Source organism: Falco cherrug, chromosome 5 (genome assembly GCF_023634085.1).
Source record: "Falco cherrug isolate bFalChe1 chromosome 5, bFalChe1.pri, whole genome shotgun sequence".
NCBI lineage: Eukaryota > Metazoa > Chordata > Aves > Falconiformes > Falconidae > Falco > Falco cherrug.
The window spans coordinates 47032188-47057171 of NC_073701.1; the positions used below are offsets into that span (position 1 = coordinate 47032188).

Below are 24984 nucleotides of genomic sequence, written 5' to 3' on the forward strand. Positions count from 1 at the left end.
AAGTTACTATCAAGATGACAACCAAAAGTTAGAAGTAGGCAAAATAGCAACTGTAGATATTAGAGAGACTTGGCATATCACGTAAGCAGCTACATATTCTCAGGGCTCCAGGAAGATGTACATGTGCATTTTAAGGCATATGGGTATTTTATGCTGTGGATTTAATAAGTTTTTCCTTATAAAGCAATGCCCCCCAAGTCTCTCCCCAAACACTATTTAATAACCCTAATGATAGATAAATAAATAAATATTGAGAATAACCAGTATCTTCTTTTATTGTTTTCTTCCAGTTCTGCCTCTATACTTGCAATCCCAAACAGAGAAATAAGTTCAGGCAGGGAGGAAGGAAATAATTTATAGAGCTCTCTGATTTCTATATGTCATCTATATTATTAATATATCTTACGCAGTCTCTAAGAAGCTTTAAAATAGCCTTAAAATAGGCTAGACACTATAAATTTTAAAAGTATGCACACTGAATCCCTCTTCTGACATATGATTTATAAAATGTTGTCACAGTGTTGAAAATGTTGAAAGAGTAGAAAGCTAAAAATCTAATGTGTCATTTAAATAAATAAAAAATCAATGTAAATGCAGAAAAAATACTAAAGAAAGGTAGAAATATAATTCTAAAGAAAGGAGAAGAAATAAATCTGAATCCATAGGCTGTATTTCTCAAGGAAACAACTGAAGAAAATTCTGGGGACATAGAACTAAAAATAGAAAAAGGATTTGTCTTTCAAAAGACAGAAAGGGTGAAAGAATCAGAGAAATGGCCTCTTACTCAAAAGCTAGCTAAGTTAAGAAAATGCATGTTGCACAGTAATATCTAGAAAGGTGGAAAGGGGAAAAACTTTTTTTTCTTTTTGGTAACAGTGTTTCTAATTCTATAATCCAGAACTTAATTCTTGGGTTTGTGGTTTTAACAACATTGCTGTCATTTTGATTTCATCTCGTAATTTAAAATGGCTCAGTTGAACCTGTGAGACAGAAGAGACAGATCAATACATTGAGACAAATTAATGTTGCAGATAAGCTCTTCAGGTGTCTACGACACCACACAAGATCCCAGAGACTGGAATATGTTTCCTGCTAAACTGCAAGACAGAAGCTGGAGAAGAGCCAGGTAGAAAGTGAGAAGTTTCCATTGGCAGACATGGCTTGATGACTATTTTGAATCATTGTTCAGACCACCACATGGTCTTTCTCTATTGCACAGACCATAAATTCAGGTTAAAATATGTACTATTGCAATACTACATGGCTGCAATGTTCTATCAACTACTCGAGATAACACTTTTTGTGCTTTAGTGACTTCTAAAGTATCCTTTATACAGGACTGGGCAAAGCAATTTTTTTATGTACAGTGGTATACCCAAAATCACAAGCATAGTTTATTAGAATTTATTTTTAGCTGTTCAGTATTTCATGGACAGAACTGCATAGATGAACAGGCAATTGCAGCCTAATTCTATGTAAAATTACCACAATTAAGTATGAAAATCAGGTAATTGCACATCAAATGGCCAATTATGGTGATTTTTGCCTACAGTTACTGTATTTATATATCCAATGGAAATAGTTACACAAAGAAATTAGATGTGTAAGTATGTCCACATTCTGTAAGGTAAATAGCAAAATACACATTTACTATACATTTGTCAAACATCTATCAATCCAATATCTGCTTATGTTTGAATCCTTTTCAAGCATTTCTGGATATTACATAAAGTATATGGAATCTTGTGCCAATGGTAATATTGTAGTTCAAAAATATTCTGATTAAATTTTCAGAGAGACATAAAATTGGCTACAGCTTTTTCTCAAAGTGCGGTGACTGGACAAAATTTCAGCCACAGATATATAGACACATAGAAACCAACCAGTCCAAATCACTGCTGCTGTGCAGCAAGCTGAAATTTGCTCTCTCTAAATAAAGAATATCCACCTGAATTTTCATGCAAGGGCATATTTAAAGAAAAGTATATTTTAAAAGAGCATGGTGCATAAAAGCATCTGTAAATCTGAAGCAGACGTTATGATTTTCAGATGAAAGTTGTTAAACATTTTTGTATTGTTTGTTTCTATGCATTTGCCAAACTAAAGATACATTTCAGTTAATGACAAATCAAACAGATTCAAAGTTAAAAAGAACCAGGTATCACTGAAATAAAACAGAATCCAACCTGGACAAACATGATGATTAAATTACCTACACACATGCAGTCAGAAGCAGTCAGAACTGGCATTGTATATGTTTTGTTATCAGACCTGAGAGATACTATAATTAAAACTTAATACAACATCCTTCCCTCTTTGAAATGTAAATTAATCAACTCAATTCAGGTATAAAAGACAGAATGATTTTTAACTTTCCAATAGAGAATTAAAATTTAACTGTCCTCTGAATTTATCCACTTTGACAATTTAGTACTACTTACACAAAATAAATCACCTTGGTAAGAAGAGAGGTTTTACTGAGGTTTTATCCAAGGGCTAAATAATGCATATAGTGCTGAAGAAAAAGACTAGAATGCTTTCAGAAATTTCAGATACTTTGTTCATGTTAGAAACTACAAGATAGACCCCAAGACTGAAGGAGTCAAGAAAGATCTAGAAATCAGAACCCAGACATACAAAACGTAGGACAAAAGGAGTAGACCAATATTATGCAAAACCAGTGTAAAACATAAGTTCCTAATATTCATAATTAATAATATTTTAACCAAGCAGTTACTTATATGGCCCAATGAACCTCTTTCAGAAATGAGGAAGGCATCATGATTCAGTCTTTAATGCTTTGTAATTTTCTTCATTATTTGTTACATGGGTCTCTCCATGGGCATGGTCCTGTCATTTTCTAGACTTTCTCTGAATCTGTTCTCTTCCACATACAGCCAGAACTTAGACTTTTGTTGCTGTGAACTGAATTGTGCCTTCACAGCACTGCATCTGGTCAATACCACAGGCTGTACTACATAATTCTAAGAATGCATGCCACCACAAAATGTAGAATGTATCTTAAGACCTACTCATCAGAGGACAGATTGCCAGACACATTACAGAGAAAATTATTATAGCTTGGCAGTCTGATAGTAAAGAGGTACAGGAGATATCAAGAGAATAAATGGCTCTCATGAATATCATATAGGTCCTTGTGTTGCCACTATTAAACAGTGGGTATATTTAGGACTTTTACTGCATAGTTGTGTAGTACTTCAGTTTTGCCAAGGAAATTTTAAAGCTTCTAAAGTCCATGCAAGTACTGTACAAGCAATAAAGACTCTCAAGTAGTGATTTTACAACAGACCCTTCCAAAGAATGCTCAACTCCTTTATTATCTAAGCATTTTCATGATGAACTTGAAAAGGGAGGCTTTCTAAATCACTGAGCCATTTATTTCTCATATAATCCCAATGTTAAGTAACTGAACAAGCCTTTGTTGGTTTTTTTTTTATGAAAAGCTTTGTGCTATTGCCTCAGTTATAAAATAGTTTAAGTTAAAGAAGAATGGAGTAACGGGAGAGTCTGAAAAAGTCTATAAGCTCAATATACTCAAGAACAGTCAACTAAAGAGATTTAAAAGATACACTAAGGTGCTAACGACTAAAGAATGAAATAGACAAAAAAGAAACAATATATTCAAGACAGAGAAAGGAATGATCTCAGGATGGTCTTACTTCACCTATTAAAACAGGAAAGCAGTTTCCTGAGAAGTTCCACCAATATAAATTAATAATTCTGAAAAAAATATGGAAGTTTGCCGGACTGATTCAGCAAGTAGTATGTGCTTGTATTTAATTACAGTGGGAATTAAAGTCCTTTCCTGGATGTCTAGGGCAAAGGCTGAACAACGTTACAACAGAAACACAGCCAAGAATGAGAAGAACTCTTGCAAACGTAATTGTGATCTTATTGTCCATTCTTTTTGCGGAAGGAAATGGATCTTTACATGGTGCACAGATTGTTACAGTTTCTGTGGTAAAAAACCTAACGACATCCTTCTTATCACACGTCATCAATGAACCTGTCTAATTTGAAAGTCATGAAAGAAATAAAAAGCCTATAAATTTCCTTACAAAATATTCTATTAAACACAAAACCAAGCATTACAATTTAGGCATCCCTAAATTCCAGATTTATTTTCCAGATATATTTTCAAAACTGATTTAAATATCAAAGCATTCAAGACAAGACTAAATATTCTCTTTTTTTTTTTCTGCTACAACTGTAATTGTACTCTGATTAAAAGTTATTCACAACTTTGTTTACATTCAAAAATTTAGAAACCTGAGAGGTCATACTTATTAGGGATCTAAAAGAACCTCCATATCAGGGGTCCTCAAACTACGGCCCGCGGGCCAGATACGGCCCCCCAGGGTCCTCAATCCAGCCCCCAGTATTTACAGAACCCCCCCGCCCCCCCCGCCAGGGGTTGGGGGGGAAACCAAGCAGCCGCAGGTGACTGCCTGCCACTGCCCCCTGGTTAAAAAGTTTGAGGACCCCTGATCTATATCGTATAACTGGATGTGTTTCGCTAACTTGAGTTTTTTTAAGGCCTACTACCCCTAATTGAATTTATTCTTTCATGAGGTCTTGTCCTGTCACAAAATAATATTCCACCAATGCCTAAAGTTGTCTGCCAAAAGTCTAGGAATATTTATTAACACGCAGACCCCTGATGATTTTTACCACAGAAATAAGAATGGATTTAACTGTAGTTTTGAAAAGGGACTGCATTTGCACAAATGTTTCCAAGCAACGTTAATGAGACCAAACAAATACTAAAAGTCATTTGGGGAGACGTGATCTTTTTCAGTGGAATCTGAATGAAATTCTGAACATGGCTCCAAAGGGTATAAAAATATGGGTATCACCCACTGTAGTATGAACGCTGAAATTATATAGTTAATAATACCAGAGAATATGTGCAGAACCAAACCAGTTTATAGAACTATTTTAAGAGCTACAAGTAGTTTACAATTATTTGCAATAGAAATGTAATAAAAATAAAAGTATTTTACTTAAACGGGAAACATCAGTTATAAGAGGAGAAATATATACCATAGTTAGACATTGCCTTCTCCCTATAACATTACTATGTTTCTTTATGTTTCTCTTTAAGTCTGCAACAAATGGATACTGAGGTGAAATTCTTTACTGCATGTTACCCTGCTTCATTTCAAATTTTTTCCTCTCAGTGCCGTTTAAGCCTCTGTATTCTAATCCCTAACGAACATTCCAGTAACGAGTGGTGTCCCCCTAGGGTCTGTATACTGGGACCAATAATATTTGGTAGGATCACCAATGACACAGATAGTTGAATTGAGTGTACCCTCAGCAAGTTTGTGGATGACACCAAGCTGAGTGGTGCAGTTGATTCTCTATAGGGAAGGGATGCCATTCAGAAGGACCTTGACATGTTTGAGAAATGGGCCCATATGAACCTCATGACGCTGAACAAGGCCAAGAGCAATACTGCACCTGGGTCAGAGCAATGCCCAATATCAGTACAGACTTGGCAGTGAAATGATTGGGAGCAGCCCTGCAGAGGAGGATTTGGGGATACTGGTGGATGAAAAATTGGACACAAGCTGGCAATATGTGCTTGAGCCCAGAAATCAAATCCTGTCCTGGGCTGCCTAAAAAAAAATCGTGGACAACAGCCTGAGGTAGTACTGCATCCAGCTCTGGTGCCCCCAATACAAGAAAGCCATGGAGCTGTTGGAGCAGGTCCAGAGACAGCCATGAAAATAGCCAGAGGGCTGGAACACCTCTTCTATAAAGAAAGACTGACAAAGTTGGCGCTGTTCAGCCTGGAGGAGAAGGCTGCAGGGAGACCTTATTGCAGCCTTTCAATATATAAAGGGGGCTTGTAAGAAAGATGGAGAGAGACTTTTACCAGGGCCTGTAGTGACAGGACAAGGGGCAATGGTTTTAGACTGAAAGAGGGTAGAATTAGATTGGATATAAGGACAACATTTTTTTATGATGAAGATGGCGAGACTCTGGAACAGGTTGCCCAGAGAAGTTGTAGATGCCCTACAGTGTTCAAGGCCAGGTTGGATGAGGCTTTGAGCAACCTGATATAGTGAAAGATATCCCTGTCCATGGAATGGGGGTTGGAATAGATGATCTTTGAAGGCCCCTTCTGACCCAAACTATTCCATGATGCTATGAACATGTTCTCATTGATATCTTTAATATATAAGAACAGTATGATGACAAATAAAGATGCCATTATCCCTTGATTTAGAGAATACAGGGGCTTAGATAGCAGTATTTTCTTCAAAAAGACAATTTTTGTAAAAGGTATTGGGAAAATTTCTCCTCAAAATTACCCAGTGTGAATCAAAATCAAATCTACTGACTTCCCATTGAAATTCACCTTTACTTATGTGGAAACCTAATAAAAAAGCAATTTGGTAATTTTGTTGACTACTTTGAATAAATGTTTTCTTCAAATTTATAGCTGCAAATGGCTCAAAGATTGCTTCTTCATATTTTTTTCTTCTAAAATGAATATAGTAAGAACTGCAAGGGAAATTCTGAAATCCATCCACAGAGTCTCCAATTTAAGGGAAGGGGGGGAACATTAAAGGCAGAACTTGAAAAGTATTGTTTCTGCAGGCTACTTTGTAGCTGGATCGTACTTCTGGAAGTCCCTGAGGTGTCACTGAGAGAAGCATATAATGTCTGTGCATCATTTTGATGATTTGGGGAAGTCAGTAAATATGTTAGATGTTGGGTATTTACATATTATGAATGCATCCTGTACTCTTTTCCCTCACATTTCAGAAGGAGTCAGAAAGCATTAAAGAAATGTGAGTGGTTTGACGACAACTACAATTTTATGCACAGGCAAATCTTACAATATATTAAATATATAAATGTAAAGAAAGATGTGCCACATGCATAAAGAAAAACAGGCAGCACTGCAAAACAGAGACTACCACTGAGAAATTTCAGAAGTGTCCACATTTTTTGCTGTAAATTTTTCACTATTATACTATAATGTATATTCTGAACATATATATTTTAAAATTTGTTTTGAACTTGAAATTATCTCATTCACATTTATTGCATGCAATTTCCTGCACTAGTACCAACAACTACATCTTGACCTCTGTGTGGCTGTTATTTATTTTTCATAGATTAGGATATCATATCAACTACGGAATTTTAGAATGAGGGTTGCTGTAATAAATGTTTGTACTACCCCAATGTCTTTACATAAGTAGTTTGTAGTAATGTAGTATGTATGTAGTATGCAAGTATGTAACTTACATACTGCATGTAACTATGTAAGTAGTTTGACTGTTAACAGCACACCTTTTTACTGTATTTGGTATTAACTTATGAGCAAATCTTGATTTCATACTACCTACTTGATCTTCATTAAATTCTTTACATATTTTCAAGTCTTCATCAATGAAGTTAAAACGCATTTTGTAATTTCACCATATTTTGTAATTTAAAACATACATCATGCTTGTTAGACTCCTGCATTAAACAATGATAGAATTATTCTTACATAATTGTTATGCTGTAAGCACTTACTGTGTGTAGAGTTGCCACTCTACATTCCACCAGCCCGATAAAATAATTGTCACTTAACTGTTTGCTTCTTTACTATTTTTTTCAATTTTATGTAATAGGAACAGTAGGGGGCATTCAGAGCTTTAGATGCTGGATATGGCTGGATATGTTCCTACAATGCTAGTTAACTGCATTTTAAATGTGTAGAAAGCAGTTCAATTAATTTACAGTATACCATATTAAATCCATTAAGTCATGTAATATATATTTATGCATCATGAGCTTACTTCTTTGTTGTGTTGCTCACTACTTTCACTTAAAGTTTCAGAAGCATTTGGTTTAAATAGAATTTTAATAGATTAAAAGCAAAGGTGTATTACAAATTAGTTGCAACAATCTTTAAATAATGAACAAAATTATTTTCTTAAAGTATATACATTCTTAATGTGATCCTTAAACAAAAACAAAAAAAAAAAAAAAGGAAAAAAAAGTCTGACAAGTATTTTAGTTGCTGTGGTGAAAAAGTGTCAGGGAAAATGGCTATCCTTCTCCCCAGCTCTCAGAAGCAAAAACAACGAAGAAAAATTACCCAGGATTTCTTATAAGTTGTAGCTTCAGCTCCACAAATCTGGAAGAAGCTATCAGAGCTATGAAGAACCACCTGCCTTATAGAGCATGTCAGCAAATAAGCAAAAGCCTCAGAAACCTACAGGCTCATAAGAATGTACAATAGTTATTAGGGTGAGGATACCACTCTGGTGTTATTTGAAGATACGTGGGTGGAGATGGCTTTAAAACAACACGGTGTTTCCCTCATTCCATGATATGGATATTATTCTTCTACTGCTAATTAGCAGGGGAAAGTCAGTGCCAGCAAAGTGGTCCACTTACTAAAAGTAATAAATATATAAATGGATAAATTTGAAAAATAAGTTTGGCCACTGTCTAGAATGGAACATTAAGGGATTTACAAGGTCAGAAGAAATGTGTATGCTTCAGTTTAACTTCAAAGTTTAATATGAGCAAGATTCCCTTAAATGACTTAAGGGCAAACATTTCTTGTGGGGATTCCTCACATATTTTTCATTATAAAATTTTCGGGCAAAATGCTTAAATAGCAGAAAAGTTAACGACAAGACTGGGTTTGAGTGAGTGGGGTATAGAATCAGAGGTATCCCTGCTTATTTGCTCCAGCAGTCAAACCAGAGACTGTATAGCACACCTAATGTAGCTCGAGAATATTCTTGAAGTCTGGATGTATACATGGGTTTGGAGAGAAGTAGGTTTAAATTTACATTTCTCTTTCTGATCTTACTGAAATTTTTCACTATTTCTCTCTCTGAAGTTTCTGCATAGCTTCCAGTTTTTTATCAGTAGAATATAAAGAATCTCTCCACACAAATGGATAACATACAATCAGAAAGTTGCTTTTTTGCTTTGTTGCAGAAACAAAACTGGAAAAAACCTTCTCCTTGACAAAAGTTAATCTACAATGCAACTGGTTTCATCCTACATGCAGCAGCTGATAAGAATGAGAAACTCAGAAATTCCTAATCTGCAACGCAAACCACGTTTTACATTGAACAAGAAATTTTGTGGTTTGCATTTTTTTTTAATGAGTCAGAGTATTTTATAGGATTTCCCAGAAGACTGTCACATGGGTGTATTTTATTACTTTATTTTCCTATATTTCCTGCACTAATACTTGATATTCATATCATAGTTACCGTATGGATTCCAATGGCTAAGTGTATAACCTCAAATATCAAATAGATTATTCAAGGAATGGCATCTTACACTGGTTGAGTGTATGCAATTTAGGTCTAACATTTCTTATTTTCTCACAGTTTGCCTTCCAGCCACACTAATATAGACAGTAAGAGCGCAATTCATTTGTTGGATTGTACTTTTCTATTTGAGGTGCTGTAGGGTACCCTACCTGGAGTCCATCAGCCACTCCACAAGGACATGGAAATTCTGAGTATCCTCCTTCATACCTTCCAGCCCACACATGTCTCTGTTACTGCAAGGTCTTAGAAGGTACTGGATTTCTGTGTTTAGTCCAATAAATGCTGCTTTACTTTTGGTCACCTGAATAACCCTGATGGTTTCTGGGATTACACTGACTAGACCTCTGTGAAATAAAACAATGCGTATACAGGCAACATTGACACTACAATTTAGATCTGAATCTGGAGCCGACTCCCACCTTTACATTCCAGTAATATCCTGGTTAACCTAGCAAACTCAATGGCTTATGGTTACTACTCATATTTCACAGCTTACTTCCAGTCCTCAAGTGGTTCAACTGACTATAGATGGTGTCAGTTTTTAATTGTCTTCTTTCTTTCTATTGCTATATCACTAACCCTATGAATGGACCATATAAGAATATACAGAATGAAAACAGAAGGTGTGCCATATGTTTGACAACAGAATGCAACATATTTATCCTGCCCTTACCCACTGTATTACTCTCATAATTTTTTCCTGGTATTTTTGTGTCCTTTATGCTGCATATGCATACATGCAGTCCATCTGGATTGCCATTTATCTCTCTATATCAGTTCACTTACAGTACACTCAAAATATACTAAGAATATTACTTTTCTCTCAAAGTTTTTCAGGAATTTATTATCTAATAAAGTAAAAAAATACACAGCTTATGCAAATTTACATCAATATATATAAGATGCATAGTTAGAATATGCCTTCATATGATTTTTCAGAAACAAGCAGAAGGCTTTTTTGTACTTTTAAAATCTAATATCCTTTAGGTCAGTGGCCATCCAGAAGAAAGATATCTGGTATGCTTATATTGGAAGATTTTATCAGTCCTGGAGAAGAAATTACTGAAACAATGGAAAACAGTTTGTTTTTTTTTTAACTTGGCTACAAATTTGCCAGACCTAAAGAATATGTGTTGCTCCTTTCTGATGATGTACACAAATTTTTTTATCACTTCACCTGTTCATTCACTCTGGAGTGTGATGGCCCATGATGGATGAGAATCTTCACAATGTCTACATCGCCTCTCCAAGCAGCCAAGTGAATAGGAAAATAACCTTTATTATCTGCCACGTTAGTTGAGGCTTCATACTGAAGTAATTTCAGAACTATATCCCTGGAAAACAGGAAGTAAATCTAAAAATTGTCAGAAAACTTACTTTATTAAATTTTCACATGAACATACATATTACAAAATTTTTTACTCTGAGTAACAGAAAAAAACCTGTACTTCAAGCGAAACAGCTAAAAAAATGAAGACCAACCACTTATAAGAATGAAATAGATAGTAAACATAGCCAAAAGACTATTAATTTTAATGATTCTTACTTCTTACAAATACCCATCAATAATATTCTGATCAATTCTCTGAATCTGTTTCTTTCAACAGGTTCACCTGGCCAAGAAATCATTTCTAGAATTTGTCCGTCCAGGCCATGGGCATGTGCCTCAAGACAAACCTTCCAGGCACTAAAGGCAGAGAAATACTCGTCACCATCATTGTTGAGTTCCAGATGCAGGAAGAAGGGAGGGTAGCTTTATGAACACAGTTCTTGCAGTAAGGCTTAAGTTGCAGTTTTTCTTCTTTAAAGCATTATCTCAAAGATGGAAGAAAATTTAATGATTATCTAGTTAGAGATATACTATCTTCTAGGGCATAAGTGCTTCTATTTTCATTTCTTATATCCAGGTTCGTGAAAGCAGTGAGGAAAAAAGTGACTTTTATTATTTTAATTCTTATTATATTCCTTTCAGTATTTCCAGTGTGGCTTATCATACATTAAATGAAAGGTTAGTATAAGCTGGTATATTGCATCCCTGATTTTTAAGCAGTCTCCTGTACTTCAGAAGTTAAATGTAAAGAACAGCTGTGTTGTATGATCATCTTACCAAGTCTGTCAGAAAGTAAATGCTGTCTTATCTCTCCATTTGTCTTCTCACAGTTTGACACAGTCAGGCTTTGTTAGTTATTAACTTATAGCATCTATGATCCAGTGTGGGCAAGTTTACAGGCATTTTGCTAAATATGGAAACACTGGCTCTTACTGGTCTGGTTCAAAAAAATGGGGGGGGGGGGGGGTGGGGGGTGGGTGTGGGGTGCTGGGGGGAGCTCAATGCAGCCTAAGTTATGTCTGAAAAGCAGCCCTTGAAAAAATTAAGACAGAAGGTAAATCCCAAGGCAATTGTTCTCCCAGCCTTGATGGAACAGCATTTAATTGCCTATTGAGAGAAAAATGTGGCAAGTGAGAGTGAAAATATCCAGGTCAAAAGAAACTCCCAATTGTCTTCAAAAGATATCATGGAGATACTGGAGTCATCAAATCTAAGCTTTGAGGGAGACTTTAAACCGGACTTTGCTTACTCCTGACAAGGTCAAATAACATGAAAAAAAAAACCCAAGAAAGAACAGTTCCACTACAGAAAGACATTTGTTACACAGTAAGTTTCAGAAAAGTGAGTCCCGATAGAAACTTTTTACAACAAATAAGGCTTGAGAGACTTATGTAATCATAGCTGGTCTTGCAGTAGATGGTCTAATGAAGGCTAGCGATACAGAGTAGTTTGAAAGGGACACAAATCAAAGGAAACAGAAACTGAAGTGGAGGAAAACCAGCAAAAAAACCCCCGCCGCAAATGACATCTATAGATAACAATATGCAGCAACTATTGGAAAGAGTCTGTGGCAAGATTCAAGCTACAAAATAGAACCTAGGTGTCCTTCGCCCTTCAAGAATGCCCTGACCCATCACACTTCTCTAGGGTGAGTCTTTTTTAGCATTCTGTCAGAACTTTTTATTTTGTAGAAATAAATTTCAGAGAGGAGAAGACAGAGTCCTTAGCCCAGTAACATTACTGGGATAAGTAAAATTACTTAGGGAGACTGAGATTCAAGTGCCTGGCCCAGATATGATTTAATTGCTTATATAAAGCAGAATAGTTTGAAAAGGAAACAGAACTACCCCAGAATAACCAAGGAGGAGGGAATTCAACACATACAATGATTGAGCGGGGACTTGAACACTGGTGTCCAACAAGTATCCCAGCCACAAATTATTAGTAGGGTCATTAAATCTTATGTTCCCACTTTCCCTGAAAAACTTTGAAATCTCTCAAGTTCATCTTAAGGTAAAGTGTGAAAAGTTAAAACCCCAAAAGTTTTCAAAGGACAAGAACTTCCCCTAAGTGGGAAGGCCCTTGTGTCAAAAGATTGAACCCCACATTCATTTTGAATACCAAGTTTCAAATCTGAAACAGAGTATAAAGCCATTTATTTGTCGCGACTAATGAAATTACATCCTCCAGGTGTCTGTCCAATTCTTTTGCTGACAGTGCTACCATTGCATCAGGATCAGTATGATGGCTTGGACCATCATGACTTATCATGTAATACCCCATGATATATTTCAGTTTACTTTAATATAATGAGCTATAAATGTGATGTCAGTAACTGTTACTTACCCTGCTGTGAGGGTAAGGGGTCATAGCAGCCAGCAACCATTACGCCTTTTTCAAAAGCTGCAGTACCTTAGTCCACATCTTGAAGTTCTCTCTGACTTCAGCAGAAGTTTGGCCAACACTGTCTGAAAACACTATCTGACTTATGTACGTTTTGGGATTTGATAGTTTATATTGCTAGGACTCACTTGAAATCTCTGATACATTCAGAGTCATACAGCAGTATTTTTACTTTGCTGGGTAACTATCGGTTTATATTCAGTATTAAACATTCTAAAACCAATTTCCATCTATCTAAAACCAACAATCTTTGCAAGGTAAGGCTTGGGGTTTTGTCAATCAAAAACGTGCAATGGCAGAAGAAACTATAATCCATAAACTATAAACCAAAGAAATGTGATTTTCTCTTTCTAAAAAAGGTTGAGTTTAATAGACCACACTAAGGACTTAGACCTAATTCCATGAAGGTAAAATACATAAACGGATGATTCTGAATCTTCCTACAGAACTGAAATTTTAGAAAATGCACAGTATCTACTTTTACAGTATTTTAACTTCATTTATTTATTAAAAAACAGAATAACCTGTATGCACCAAAAGATTAATCTGGTCTAAAGAAAATATGCAGATTTCTAGAATACAATTAAAACCACATCCTAAAGTTTTAGTTTTTCCAAGGAAGAATGCAAAAATTGTGAAATGAGTGAACTAGACATATTATTATTATGAATTTGTATGTTACCTTATGTAAAGTCCAAAATCACATTCAAGTTAGCACAAATCGCTCTTAATTGGACAGCAGGGAGAAGCTACAAATTCCCATACAAGGTAATAGCCATTTTTTTCTGTTCTCAAGTGTATAGCTTCTAAATATTCTTATCATGCTACTTTCACTTTGATACTGATTAATCTATACTATTGCTTCCTTAAACATTCAACACACTATACTTGTGTATATACACACACAAGTCTGCTACAAAATTTTATGTTGCAACTTCCCACCAGCTAAAAATACTAGAGCCATCACCAGCAGTAAAAAAATAAACTAACTCAAAATCAAGGAAGAATTTGGAAGAACCAGTATAGACTCAACAGCTTCCAAACTGCATTTCCCATTTGTCATTTCTACATGCTGATCTCAATGACAGTGTCAAAAATTGTTATATTAATATAACCCATGGGAAACAGGATTATTTCAGTAAGTCAGGGTTTGTCAGCTTTCTGTGAAAATCTCAGTGCTATGCTACATATTTTTAAGTTATGCAGTTAAATACTACTCTACATAAAAACTGAGGCACTTACTTGTGTCCGTTTAAAGCTGCATGATGTAAAGCAGTGTAACCTGAACTGTCTGTGCAGTTTATATTTGGTCCTCGCCAGATGCTGCAAATAAAGCACAATTGTAAAGTCAGATTTTTAGCTTGGCAAGTACTGAAGATCTCTGCAAGAAGTGCGATTAAACTTAAGAGACAAATTATCTTGAAAAGAACTTAAAATAGCAAATGTCATGTTGATAACAATATAATTTATTTATAAAAATAATTTTACATGTTCCATCTTTATAGCAGTAATGAACTTTATGTAGGGCAGTCTCAAAGACTAATAACTATCCTTTCATTTCAATTAGATCTGTTCTCCCAATATTACTTTGGTAATTACACTGAGGTTACAACCTGATTTTGCACTACTTTTTTCCCAAGTATATATTTGTTGACTTTAGGTCAGTTAGTCTAGACTGATACAAATGTAAGATTAATAAGAACCAATTATATCCTTTAAAGGGACAGTAAGTTTATTCTTTTTACTTGGCCTGATGTTAAAGCTCCCATTTTTACCAATTATATTTTTAAATAAATTGCATATATATAAAACAAAAGTTCAATAAGCAATGGGGGGGTGGGGGGGGTGGTTTACCTTTCTGTATTTTACAGCACTTATTTTACAGTGAGCTTCATTTTATGCCCCATGTAACCAGTTTCATGATCTATTATGGATGCTTCACAAAACAGTAAGTGAGATTTTTTGCTTCAAAGAAGAAAAATGTGTTTGCTGATCTACCAAAAATAATCCAGTCCCCACCCCAAACCCTGGAAATTGGATACCAGAGGCATACTGAGTACCAGCAAGTTTTTTCTAACTGGTGGCATTTGAAGCTGACTATATCCTTTGTGGAAGCAACTTTTTTATTCTGTAACACAATTTTCAATCATTAGTACTGCAACTTCCAGGACACAAGATTATGAGTCCTGAATTACCATCCGTTTTCTTTAGCTTCTAATACAGCGTGAAACAGTCATTAGCCAGCCATATTTTCCCTTCACTTCATACCTTGGAATCAAGTGCTGCAGTTGAAAGAAAATAATCTGAAGCTAATAGGTAAACAGTGGTTTTCATACTGACGTTTTTCATGATCTACATCAATAAAATGACATGTTATGCTTAACGTATGTTTTTTAACAATCCTTTACTACTGAACCTGTATTTTATTACCTATGGAATGCTGATGTTGTAGACTGGTCTCTTTTCATCGTTTTTTCAGTGTTTCAGTGATTAATTAGCTCATGAATTTAAGCAGCTGTTTTCCCATAAGTAATACTGCATGCATACAGAATTATTTTTCTATGATACATTGTGTTCTGCAGTGAGCATAATCCTACATAGTGCTGGGTACCTCACCTCGCTCCGCAAGTTAATTTCTTGGAAGAACAGGACTGAAATATTTTCTTGGGTGCAAAGCAGCAAAACATTGAGTCATTTTTTTTCTTCATCTGCTCAGAAGTCTACAGATGTCCTTTTCTACAGGGGGCAACTTCCAGCTAGGAAAGTCACTCTAATCTTTGCAATTAAAATAAATTATTTTAACTTCATGAAGTAATAAAAATCAAGTCATTGAAATGATAGCTCCTCCATAATAGACAGATGTTATTTATATGGCAGACAGGCTGTCCTTATCTATTGGAAGAAGTTCTTATCTATTGATATTCTATAACCTCTTTTATAGTTTTGCATAATAATTTATTAGTTATTTTCTTATTTATTGGATTCTACTTTCTCCCTTTGATTTGTACCATCTTATAGCAGAATGAAGCAGGAATAAAAGTGGTACAGAAAGTCATATTTCAAATAGTAACAAATACATAAATGATCAGAATATTAATTTACTTGGTTTTGCTTGGTTGCTTGCTTTAGTTTACAGTTGTTAGGATTTGCCCGTTGGTTGTTTTTTTCAAAATGGAAAGGTTCCGTAAGTTCATATATTATTCATGATGCATTATGCCTTTAAACAAAACAAAACAACCCCCCCAAAAAAAACCAACAACAAAACAAAAACCAACCAACCAAACCAACCCAACAGAAACTTGGTTCTTTTCTCCCCTAATTTTCTACTTTAATCCAGGCACTCTTTAATGCACTGTTGTACTTCCTGATTCTAGTCTTAGGAAATATTTTTCAACTGAAACTATACTGTGGGTTTTAAAAAAAAAATAAATATGCAAATTTGAAATTAATTAATGAGTAAACAAATGCACCTATGTGAAGCTCCTCGGCACACTCAGGTTGGGAGGGAAAGGACAAAGGAGAGTGATTAAATCCAGATGACTCAGAGAAGATGAGACGGGATGGATGGACTAATAGCTGTCAGCTCCCGAACGGTACAGAAAGACATGCTCAAAATCAGAACTTGGTTATCAAAATAAGAACACAGGAGACATGAGCATGACTTGGCTACAGGCATCTCTTTTCCCCTGGGCCAGTGCAGAAGTCCCCTCCTAGGAGGTCTTGCATTGCTACAGTATTACAACATTATTTCCTACAAAATTAAAACAAGTCCAGTATATACACAGGGTATTTATGCTTTAAGAACTGACAATCAAATTAAAATTGGACAGTCTGTGAACAGAAGTTCTTACACCCTAGAAGTCCTGGCTGTGGTGAATCGTTAATCTAAAGCTCTTCTCTTGTAATCAGAATACAACAGGGCAAAAGTCTAGTGGTGTTTTACCTCTGTAAAAAGCATCTGACTTGAAAGCAAAGTGGAGTGGGGAAAGAGAAAAAGCCCTTCTTTGGCATCATAAACACCTGCAATATATAAGGAATTATCAAATATATTAATCTGTGTATTAAAACATTTCAAAAGTTACTGTGAAAGCAACACTAAGGAGAACCTGGAACAAAGCAAACTGCCATTCAAGTTCCAGAAAAAAATATTTCTTGACAGAAGATTAGCAGCTCTTTAGACTATGGCCAATACTGAACGTTCTCAAAAACATCCTTCTCCTAATACTTTGATGCAGTCAGTCATCAAGCTTCTTATTTTTACATGCATTAGTAAGTTAGGTTGGGTTTTTTTCCTATGTTGATTATTAAATTAGGAAAACCTTTCTATCACTTAATGAATTTTAAGAAAGTAATTTAACCTACTTCTTGTGTAAAAAATAAGTTTTCAGTCAATGACAAATTAAACCCCTGAATTAAAACATGATCATCAATTAGTTTCTTCCATTATATCTTGCCAAAGTGAGGCACGAAGAAACTGAAGTTACACTATTGCCAAAAGCACAGACCTCCTTATTACAGTTTACTCTCACTGTGGGCAAAGAATGTTGACCTTTTGATTATCAAATATTAATTGAAAATACTCTTTACTTGGTAAGAATATTAACATTTTTTTCTTTTTATGAGCTGAAGATAATTACATACAAAGAGTAGCATTTCAAAAGTGATACGGAAATGAGAGACTACAAAAAAAGATGGTAAATTGATTGATATGGGGTTTTGTTATGCTTTTTGCTATATGGAAAAAAGCAATTGTAAAGTGGCTGTTGTTACACACCTACGAACACAAAAGCAAGGAAAGCAGAAATTAATTCAGCTAACCATCATCACACAGGCACACTCCCTGTCAACAGTACAAGAAACATGCGTACATGCACAGAATATCCATCAAAAATTTTAACCTGTTTCTACCATATTTCCCCCTCTATATGTGCATTTTCATTATACTATTTCATTATTATTTAGTTATCCATGCACTAATATTTATGTTCTTTACATGGTAGTTTTGCTACGGTGAAAGAAAAATATTTTGGTAAATCCATGAGGTTTACAGTTGGACTCAATGATCCTAAAGGTCTTTTCCAGCCTAAATGATTCTATGATTCTGTAAGTGCTAGAAAGCTGCCTGATGACATCAGGATCTCTCTGCCCATTGGTTTCACTTAAACCTTATCTTAACTGGTAACTCTCTTTGGAATTTATTTCTTCTCTGAAATGAAGCAGCAATGAAGAAGATGACACTGTCTGGATGGAATCAGTTCCTCCAGAGGAGATGGATAAAGCATGGTGTTCATGCCTGCATATTTTAGGGTCTGAACCCTGTTGAGGGCTGAGAGAGGTTTAGCATATGCCTAGTCCTCACCCCTCCCACTACTCTCCCCATCTTCTTTCCCAGGTCTTCAATATCTTTGGAAGCTCTTCTTAGAGACCACCTGGCTCTTCAGGACAATAAAAATAGTAAGTATCATCTTGCCAAGTTAATTTAAATTAATTAATTTAAATATTTGCTTTTAGTGGCAGTAGGGGAAAGAACCCTTTTAGAAAGTAATATTTTAAAGCATAATGAATAATTAATAAATATTAATAAAGTACTCAAAAGTTGTACACAGAAAAACAACATTAAAAAATGCATTTTAGGATTCTTTTTTACTAAGTGCAGCTTTAGGCCTTAAATTGACAAAAGTAGATGATGTCTTGAGTGAGGCTATCTCAGATCTTTTCAGTATTAAAAACAGCAGTTACATGTAGCAACTGAGAGTTAACAATTCAAAATTAAAATAATAAGCATTTTATTACTATTTTAATTTTTAAAAATTAAAAGGAGAAGGGCAGGGGGGTATCAATTCAATTAATATTAACTATTTTTAAAACTTATTGCATATATAATTCCAATTGTTTATTTAAATATTTATTTTAAGTATTTATTTTTATTGTATCAGCGTGAAATGTGACTCAAAACCATTTCATTTTGAATGTGTGGAATGTGCTTATTTTGTTTTGATTCCTGCTGTTTATTGTCTCAGAATAAATAACACAACAAAATTTATGGTCAGCTAATTAATGGAATAAATATGTTATTCAAGTTCAGGCTCTAAAGCAGCTTAATCCACTACTTTTCTGTAACCTTGATCTGTTTACAGTCTTGGCCATAAATAGTGTCAGTCTGGAAAACTGGGGAACTCTAAACTGATTTTATTTCTATACTGATTCCGTTCATTTGTGATTTCTATTTAATATGAAATATTGAATACAGTAAATATTATGAGTTTGATTATTTGTTACAAAACATTTCCTTATTACTATACTTAGAGTGGCTCCTATACAAGTAGGTCCCAATCCTACACAGCGGTTTCATCAAGAGGTAGAGCTATGTACAATAAGCTACTTCCTCCTTTAATAGCTTATTCAAAATCTTACTTATCTCAGTGAGAAACTGTGATTCCATGTATCTAGAGACTATTACCTGGAAGTCTCCTAATAGCTGGCTATCACGAATGAATTTCTTTGCAAGTATGATGTGATTTATTGCAAATGATGAAAACAGAGAAGACGACAAACCATTGATTGCTCTTCCTCTTTATAGGTGCATGATCAAGCTAATCCAAAGAATCTTATTTCAGCAAAAAGCCAGGGTTTTACAAGATAGTTACCTGTACAAGAACTACAGGTACGGCCTATATTCCATAAGTTTAAGATTTATCATGGTAAGATGAAACTGCTATTGGAATGGAGTGCAGGCAATAATTAAAGGTAAATACAGCCTCCCCCTTTCTTCGGCAATAAAGATTTCTGGAGGTAAAGGAAATTTTTCCATGCAGCATAAGTGTAAGATATGTGTAAGACAAAGATTCTGCTCAGATATCTCCATTCCCTTCCTATCAAGGAATTATGCACTTTAACTTGGAAAGCTGAAGAACAAATTGGGCTAAGCTAAGAAAGGAGCATATAGAGAACCATTTGATTCCCCATTAGGGATACAGAGCAGACATTCACAAAAAATACTACTGGGATGCCTCCAGGGTGTCTATCTGTGATTCTATGCCTCTCTGAAAGGCAAAGAAGGGTTTCTTCCTCCCAGCTGTTGTAGAAGCCTCCAGTATACATATAACCCATTCTGAATGTTAACTGGGAATAGAAATGCGAAATTAGAAAAAGAAGTGTCATTCACTCTCATCTAATCTCAGACATGAGCATCAATAACTACTTAATAATGCTCATCATCTCAGAGCATTCCTGCTATATCTGTTGTGATTGAATTCAGAATTTGGTTTTCGTTTTGAAAACCTGTCTAAGGAATTATATGTGCAGTAATAGTAATATCCATAAAGATGGATATCAAGCAGTACAAAAAGAGAAAAAATTCATAAACACACATTATGAATTTAGCACTACTGCTACGTTTATCTTCTGTGGATCACACTTCTTTTCTCCATGAAAAGCTACAACAACAGTTGGTTAGATCTTTTTCCAAATATACAAACAGCAGGATCAGCACTTAAAGTGATAACACAAGCATGGAAGTAAAAAGGATAATTTAAAAAAGCATGTAGAACAAAGGCATCATGTCCAACAACGTAAGAGTCAAAACCCAGTATCTTACCTGTAATTATTGTTTTTCAAATTTTGTGAAATATCTTTGCTAAAAGAACAGTGACAGATTTAACAGACTACATCTGCCCAGACAAAAATTTGGAGTAGGGTGGCATCATTTAAAAACATACTAATAACCTTAATGCCAAATAGAAAACCTAGTATACTTGCCCATTACCATTCTTGCTATTACTAACTATATTTTTGGTTGGGAGAAGGATGAGGCCAGTACAGTCATTAATCCAATCTGCCATCCACACTTTCTCCAGTAAGAAGAACCAAGAAAAGGCTGATTATAAATGACAGAAGTTCAGTGCGTGGCTGAGGGAGAGGCAGAATCCCAGACACAGAGAGAGAAAGACAAGTCCTGGATATCCAGAATACCCTTAGCCACGATGAGTCTCACATAATCAATGTGACCCTTGTGTCACAGAGTCAATGTGGCCTTATCCTTTGAATAACTTCAGGATAAACAAAGAATTGCAATTGCAAGAAATACAAAAGATCTGAAAAAAAGTGTATTTTGATAGAGTTAGGACGTAAGAAGCAACTCAAGGAACTTCTGAGGCAAGAAATTCTAGAACCTGTATATGAGGACGTCGTGATTACAAAGTACCAAAAGAACAAGCTAGAACAGTACCGAGATAAATAGAAACCATACAACATCTCATGCACGCGAGTGTTAGGTTATGTGATAAACAGCTCCTGTGTACATCCGCAAAGGAGCACAAAGAGATAACAGCAGATGGGAGAATCAAGCAATGCCCTGGCCCAGCTATCCTCAAGCTATTCACAGAAGAGCTGTCAGTGCATTAAAGGCCCACCTCTACCAGGCCAGCAGAGCACAGCAACACAACAGCGGGCAGGAACCCAAATTACAGACTTGGAGGAAGAGACACACTGTTGGGGTCCCTCCCAGGGCTGTCTTGTGACAGCGTCCACCCCATTGTCCAGGGGTGACACACATCAAGGCGAGGTGACGCTGGAGCACATTTCAGGCTGAGAAGGGCTACTATCTAGGCGTATGGGACGCATGGGACTGAGCAAGACTTCCCACGGGATGTTTAGGTGAGGAACCAAAGGCAGGGAAAGGGATGGAATCAGGTGATTTGGGGAGGAATAAGCGTGAGAAAATAGAGGGACAAGGGCTGATCACTTGTATATAGTTGGCTCTACAGTACAATAGCCTCGCTACATCTTGCACTCCCTGGGTGAGGGACTCTGTTCTGTGTGTGTGTATGTACATGAAAGCTCAACTGCCAGCAACTGGGTCAGACGATGGGCTAGTGTGTCTATGTTGCTAGCAACTGGAGCAAATGAGGGTCTGGGCACCAGAAACTGGAGAACCGGAGTGGGACCATAGGTCAGAGGGCCTGTGTGTCCACGGACACTGCAACTGTAGGGACTGTGGGTGTGTGAGACTGTGATTCCCAGTGAAGATCAAGCTGAACTAGTCAGCAAGTAGGTGAAGCAGCCTGGGAGCCAGCTGTGTCTGCATGTACCTGAGGTTGAGACCACACAAGCAGCTGGCTGCCACATGAGACCAGGGTGAAGGTTAATTTTTTCAGATCAAAAAGATGAACAGTAGGCTTCTGCAGATGCCACAAAAAAGTATTTTGGCTTTTGAGCCAACTTTGAACACCTATATTAAAAACACTCGAGAAATAAGTGGTCTTGTATGGCAGACTTAGGCCACTGGGAGGTGTGTTCTAGGAGTCTGCAGATTAGAAAGTCTGCAAATGTTAGTACATGCAAATTTAGATACATTCAGTTTGGGAAAGCATCTACATAGAAAAACATGTTGATGAGCAATCCATCTCTCTAGTTAAGTACCTGGTATGGGAAAAACTAAAACTAAACCTGAACAAGTCACACGTGCTACGTTTAACTGAACTAGAGCTCCATTTACTTGGTGTTGGAATCAACTTCATTTGAAAGTATACCATTCTATTCTGATAGAATTAATAATTATATCATTTAAATGTTAAAAAACATCAGGTAACATGCCAAATGTAAAGGAGAAACACTTTGACATCATCAGGAAGTCACACAAAGAAACAGACAATAAATAAGTCATGTTTCATGAAAAGAATCTGTCATACAAGGTCACTTAGCATTTGATCTTTAGCTAACAGCTTAGCTTCACCATTCTTTACAGACTACTCATCTGGAATTAGGCTGGCTGGGTATACTGCATAATACTGTGGCTATGTTCAGAGAGCAATATGTTTCTGACTAATGCTGGTTAGCTTTGCCTTATCCTTCCAGTCAAGACCAATTTGCCTGAGTGGCTAAAAGAAAGCAAGCTTTCATCAGTTATGACAGCAGGGTTCCTCTGCATTCCAGTTGTCTATAGGGACAAGCTGGGGTTTTGCTTAGTTCATCATGAACCTTAGTAACTCCAGCTTGTCAATGATGAGTCAGACAGATCCTTGGATCCACTCCAGAGTTCTGTCCTTGAGAATCCAGTCATCTCAATAGGAAAAAATATTAACTCACATTTGGCATCATCCCGCACAAGAACACTGTGAGAACAGCTACTACCTAAATTACGAAAATAGTCCAAAACCAGACCAGCAGGCAGTATCTTTAATATGTAAAATCATGCATGTTTAAGCAATGCGAACAACGTTTTAGAACTGTTGTCATGTATGATCTTACGTGATCCGAGCAATCTGCAGGGATCCCGTGTGGTTAATGCAGGAGAAAAGTGTATCAGATTAACTGTTCCTATGGAGAGCAACTCCACACACTGTATCACGGAGTTTGGGCTCCCTACATATATGAGATAGATGGGTTCTACACATTTGTTATGAATCAGACCTATATGCTTTGCATAAAATCTATAGATTGATCAAGATCAACAAAGAACAGGGCTCTACTGTGTTAAGTAACAGGCCATACAATAGAGAATGACAAATAATCAGACATACCTGACTATATCTTTTTTCAGTGTATATATATAATACCTATATATGTATGTACATACATATATTAAACTTTCTTTATAAACAAATGCTCAGTCTTTCAACTCTTCCCAGACAACTGCGATTTAGTGACATTGTATAAACAATAGCTGCTTTTCTCTTAAACACAGCAATGGAAGTGGATCTTCTGAAGGTTTTTGAAAGCCCTTGCCTATCTCATGATTGTAAGACACATGAATATAGATACCTATGATATATCTATACACTGAAGTATAGTATATAACATAAGTATTTTCTTCGGAAAAACAGAACAAACTCTCAGGTAGACCACTCCAACTTCTTCTTTTGTAAAAACTAGATGACACTAAAATAAGAAATAGAAAAGTTAGAGTGGGGTTTTTTTATTATATCAGAAACAAAGTCTTATTTCTCTTTCTCTTATGAATGCAGATATGATGACATGATTTTTTTAGGACAGCTATTTCTTTAGCTGTTCTTTTTCCTAATTCAACTGACCTTGAATCTTTAGTAAGAAAAGTTATAGAGGGCTTTTTCCAGAATAGATTTTTTGAGGTCCAACACAGTATTCCTACCAATCATGGTGTTCGCAATTTTAAACACATTCTTATCACAGACAGGCAAAGTCAATATTTATTATAAATGGAGATTTTAAAACCTTTAAATGATTAATAATGCATCCTGGAACACTTACTGACACTTGTTTAAGTGGAATAAAAATTCCTGAAGTTCTGGCACTGGAAGCAGCACTGGGAAGAGTAACAATATACATCACAAATTTTTGAAATATGGATACTGTTAGAACTATGACCTTATTCCAGAATTAAAGACTGCTCATCCTAGAAACCAACCTGAGATGACACTCTTTGTTATAGCTCTAGGACACACAGAACAGTCTTTCCTAATCTGGATTTCTTCAGAAGTACATTCTACCAGACACCAGCAAAAATGCAATTCCATTTCCTCTTGATTCTTAAAGGCCATCCCACACTCCATCTGCAATTTTTGCCGACATTTGAAAAGGAGATTCAGAAATCAACCTACAGCGGATGTTAATCCGTGCATCAATGAAATCAATCATTAGCTATCTTCACATATGAGAATGTAACAGATATAGGAGCCTCATATTTTGTCTTTACATCCACAAGGTATTGCATCAGCTATTCAAATGATTTCCCATATTCTCAGTCCAAAGCTTCCATATCTGCACCTCCTAACAGCAGCAACAATGTCCAACCCTTTTGGACAACCTGCTATAAGCCTAACCTAAACTCAGAACAGTGAAAGAGTGCAAGCTGCAGCAACTGATTTCCAAAATATGAATCCTGAGGTATTAAGGTTCTTGAAGTCTATCAATGACCTATAACACACTTATACACATATTTGTGCT

The 24984-nt window shown here is 35.9% G+C and overlaps 1 protein-coding gene across 4 annotated transcripts in view; it reads right to left on the minus strand.

Moving 5' to 3' along the window:
• Positions 1–24984, minus strand: part of ANKS1B (ankyrin repeat and sterile alpha motif domain containing 1B) — a 441494-nt gene that overhangs the window by 377395 nt on the left and 39115 nt on the right. For all 4 annotated transcript variants that reach the window (XM_027812345.2, XM_027812343.2, XM_027812342.2 and 1 more), the window contains exons 2-3: positions 14305–14385; positions 10507–10663 (exon numbers count right to left, since the gene is read on the minus strand). In XM_027812345.2, coding sequence (XP_027668146.2) covers positions 10507–10663; positions 14305–14385 — 238 coding nt within the window. The remainder of the gene's footprint in view (positions 1–10506; positions 10664–14304; positions 14386–24984) is intronic.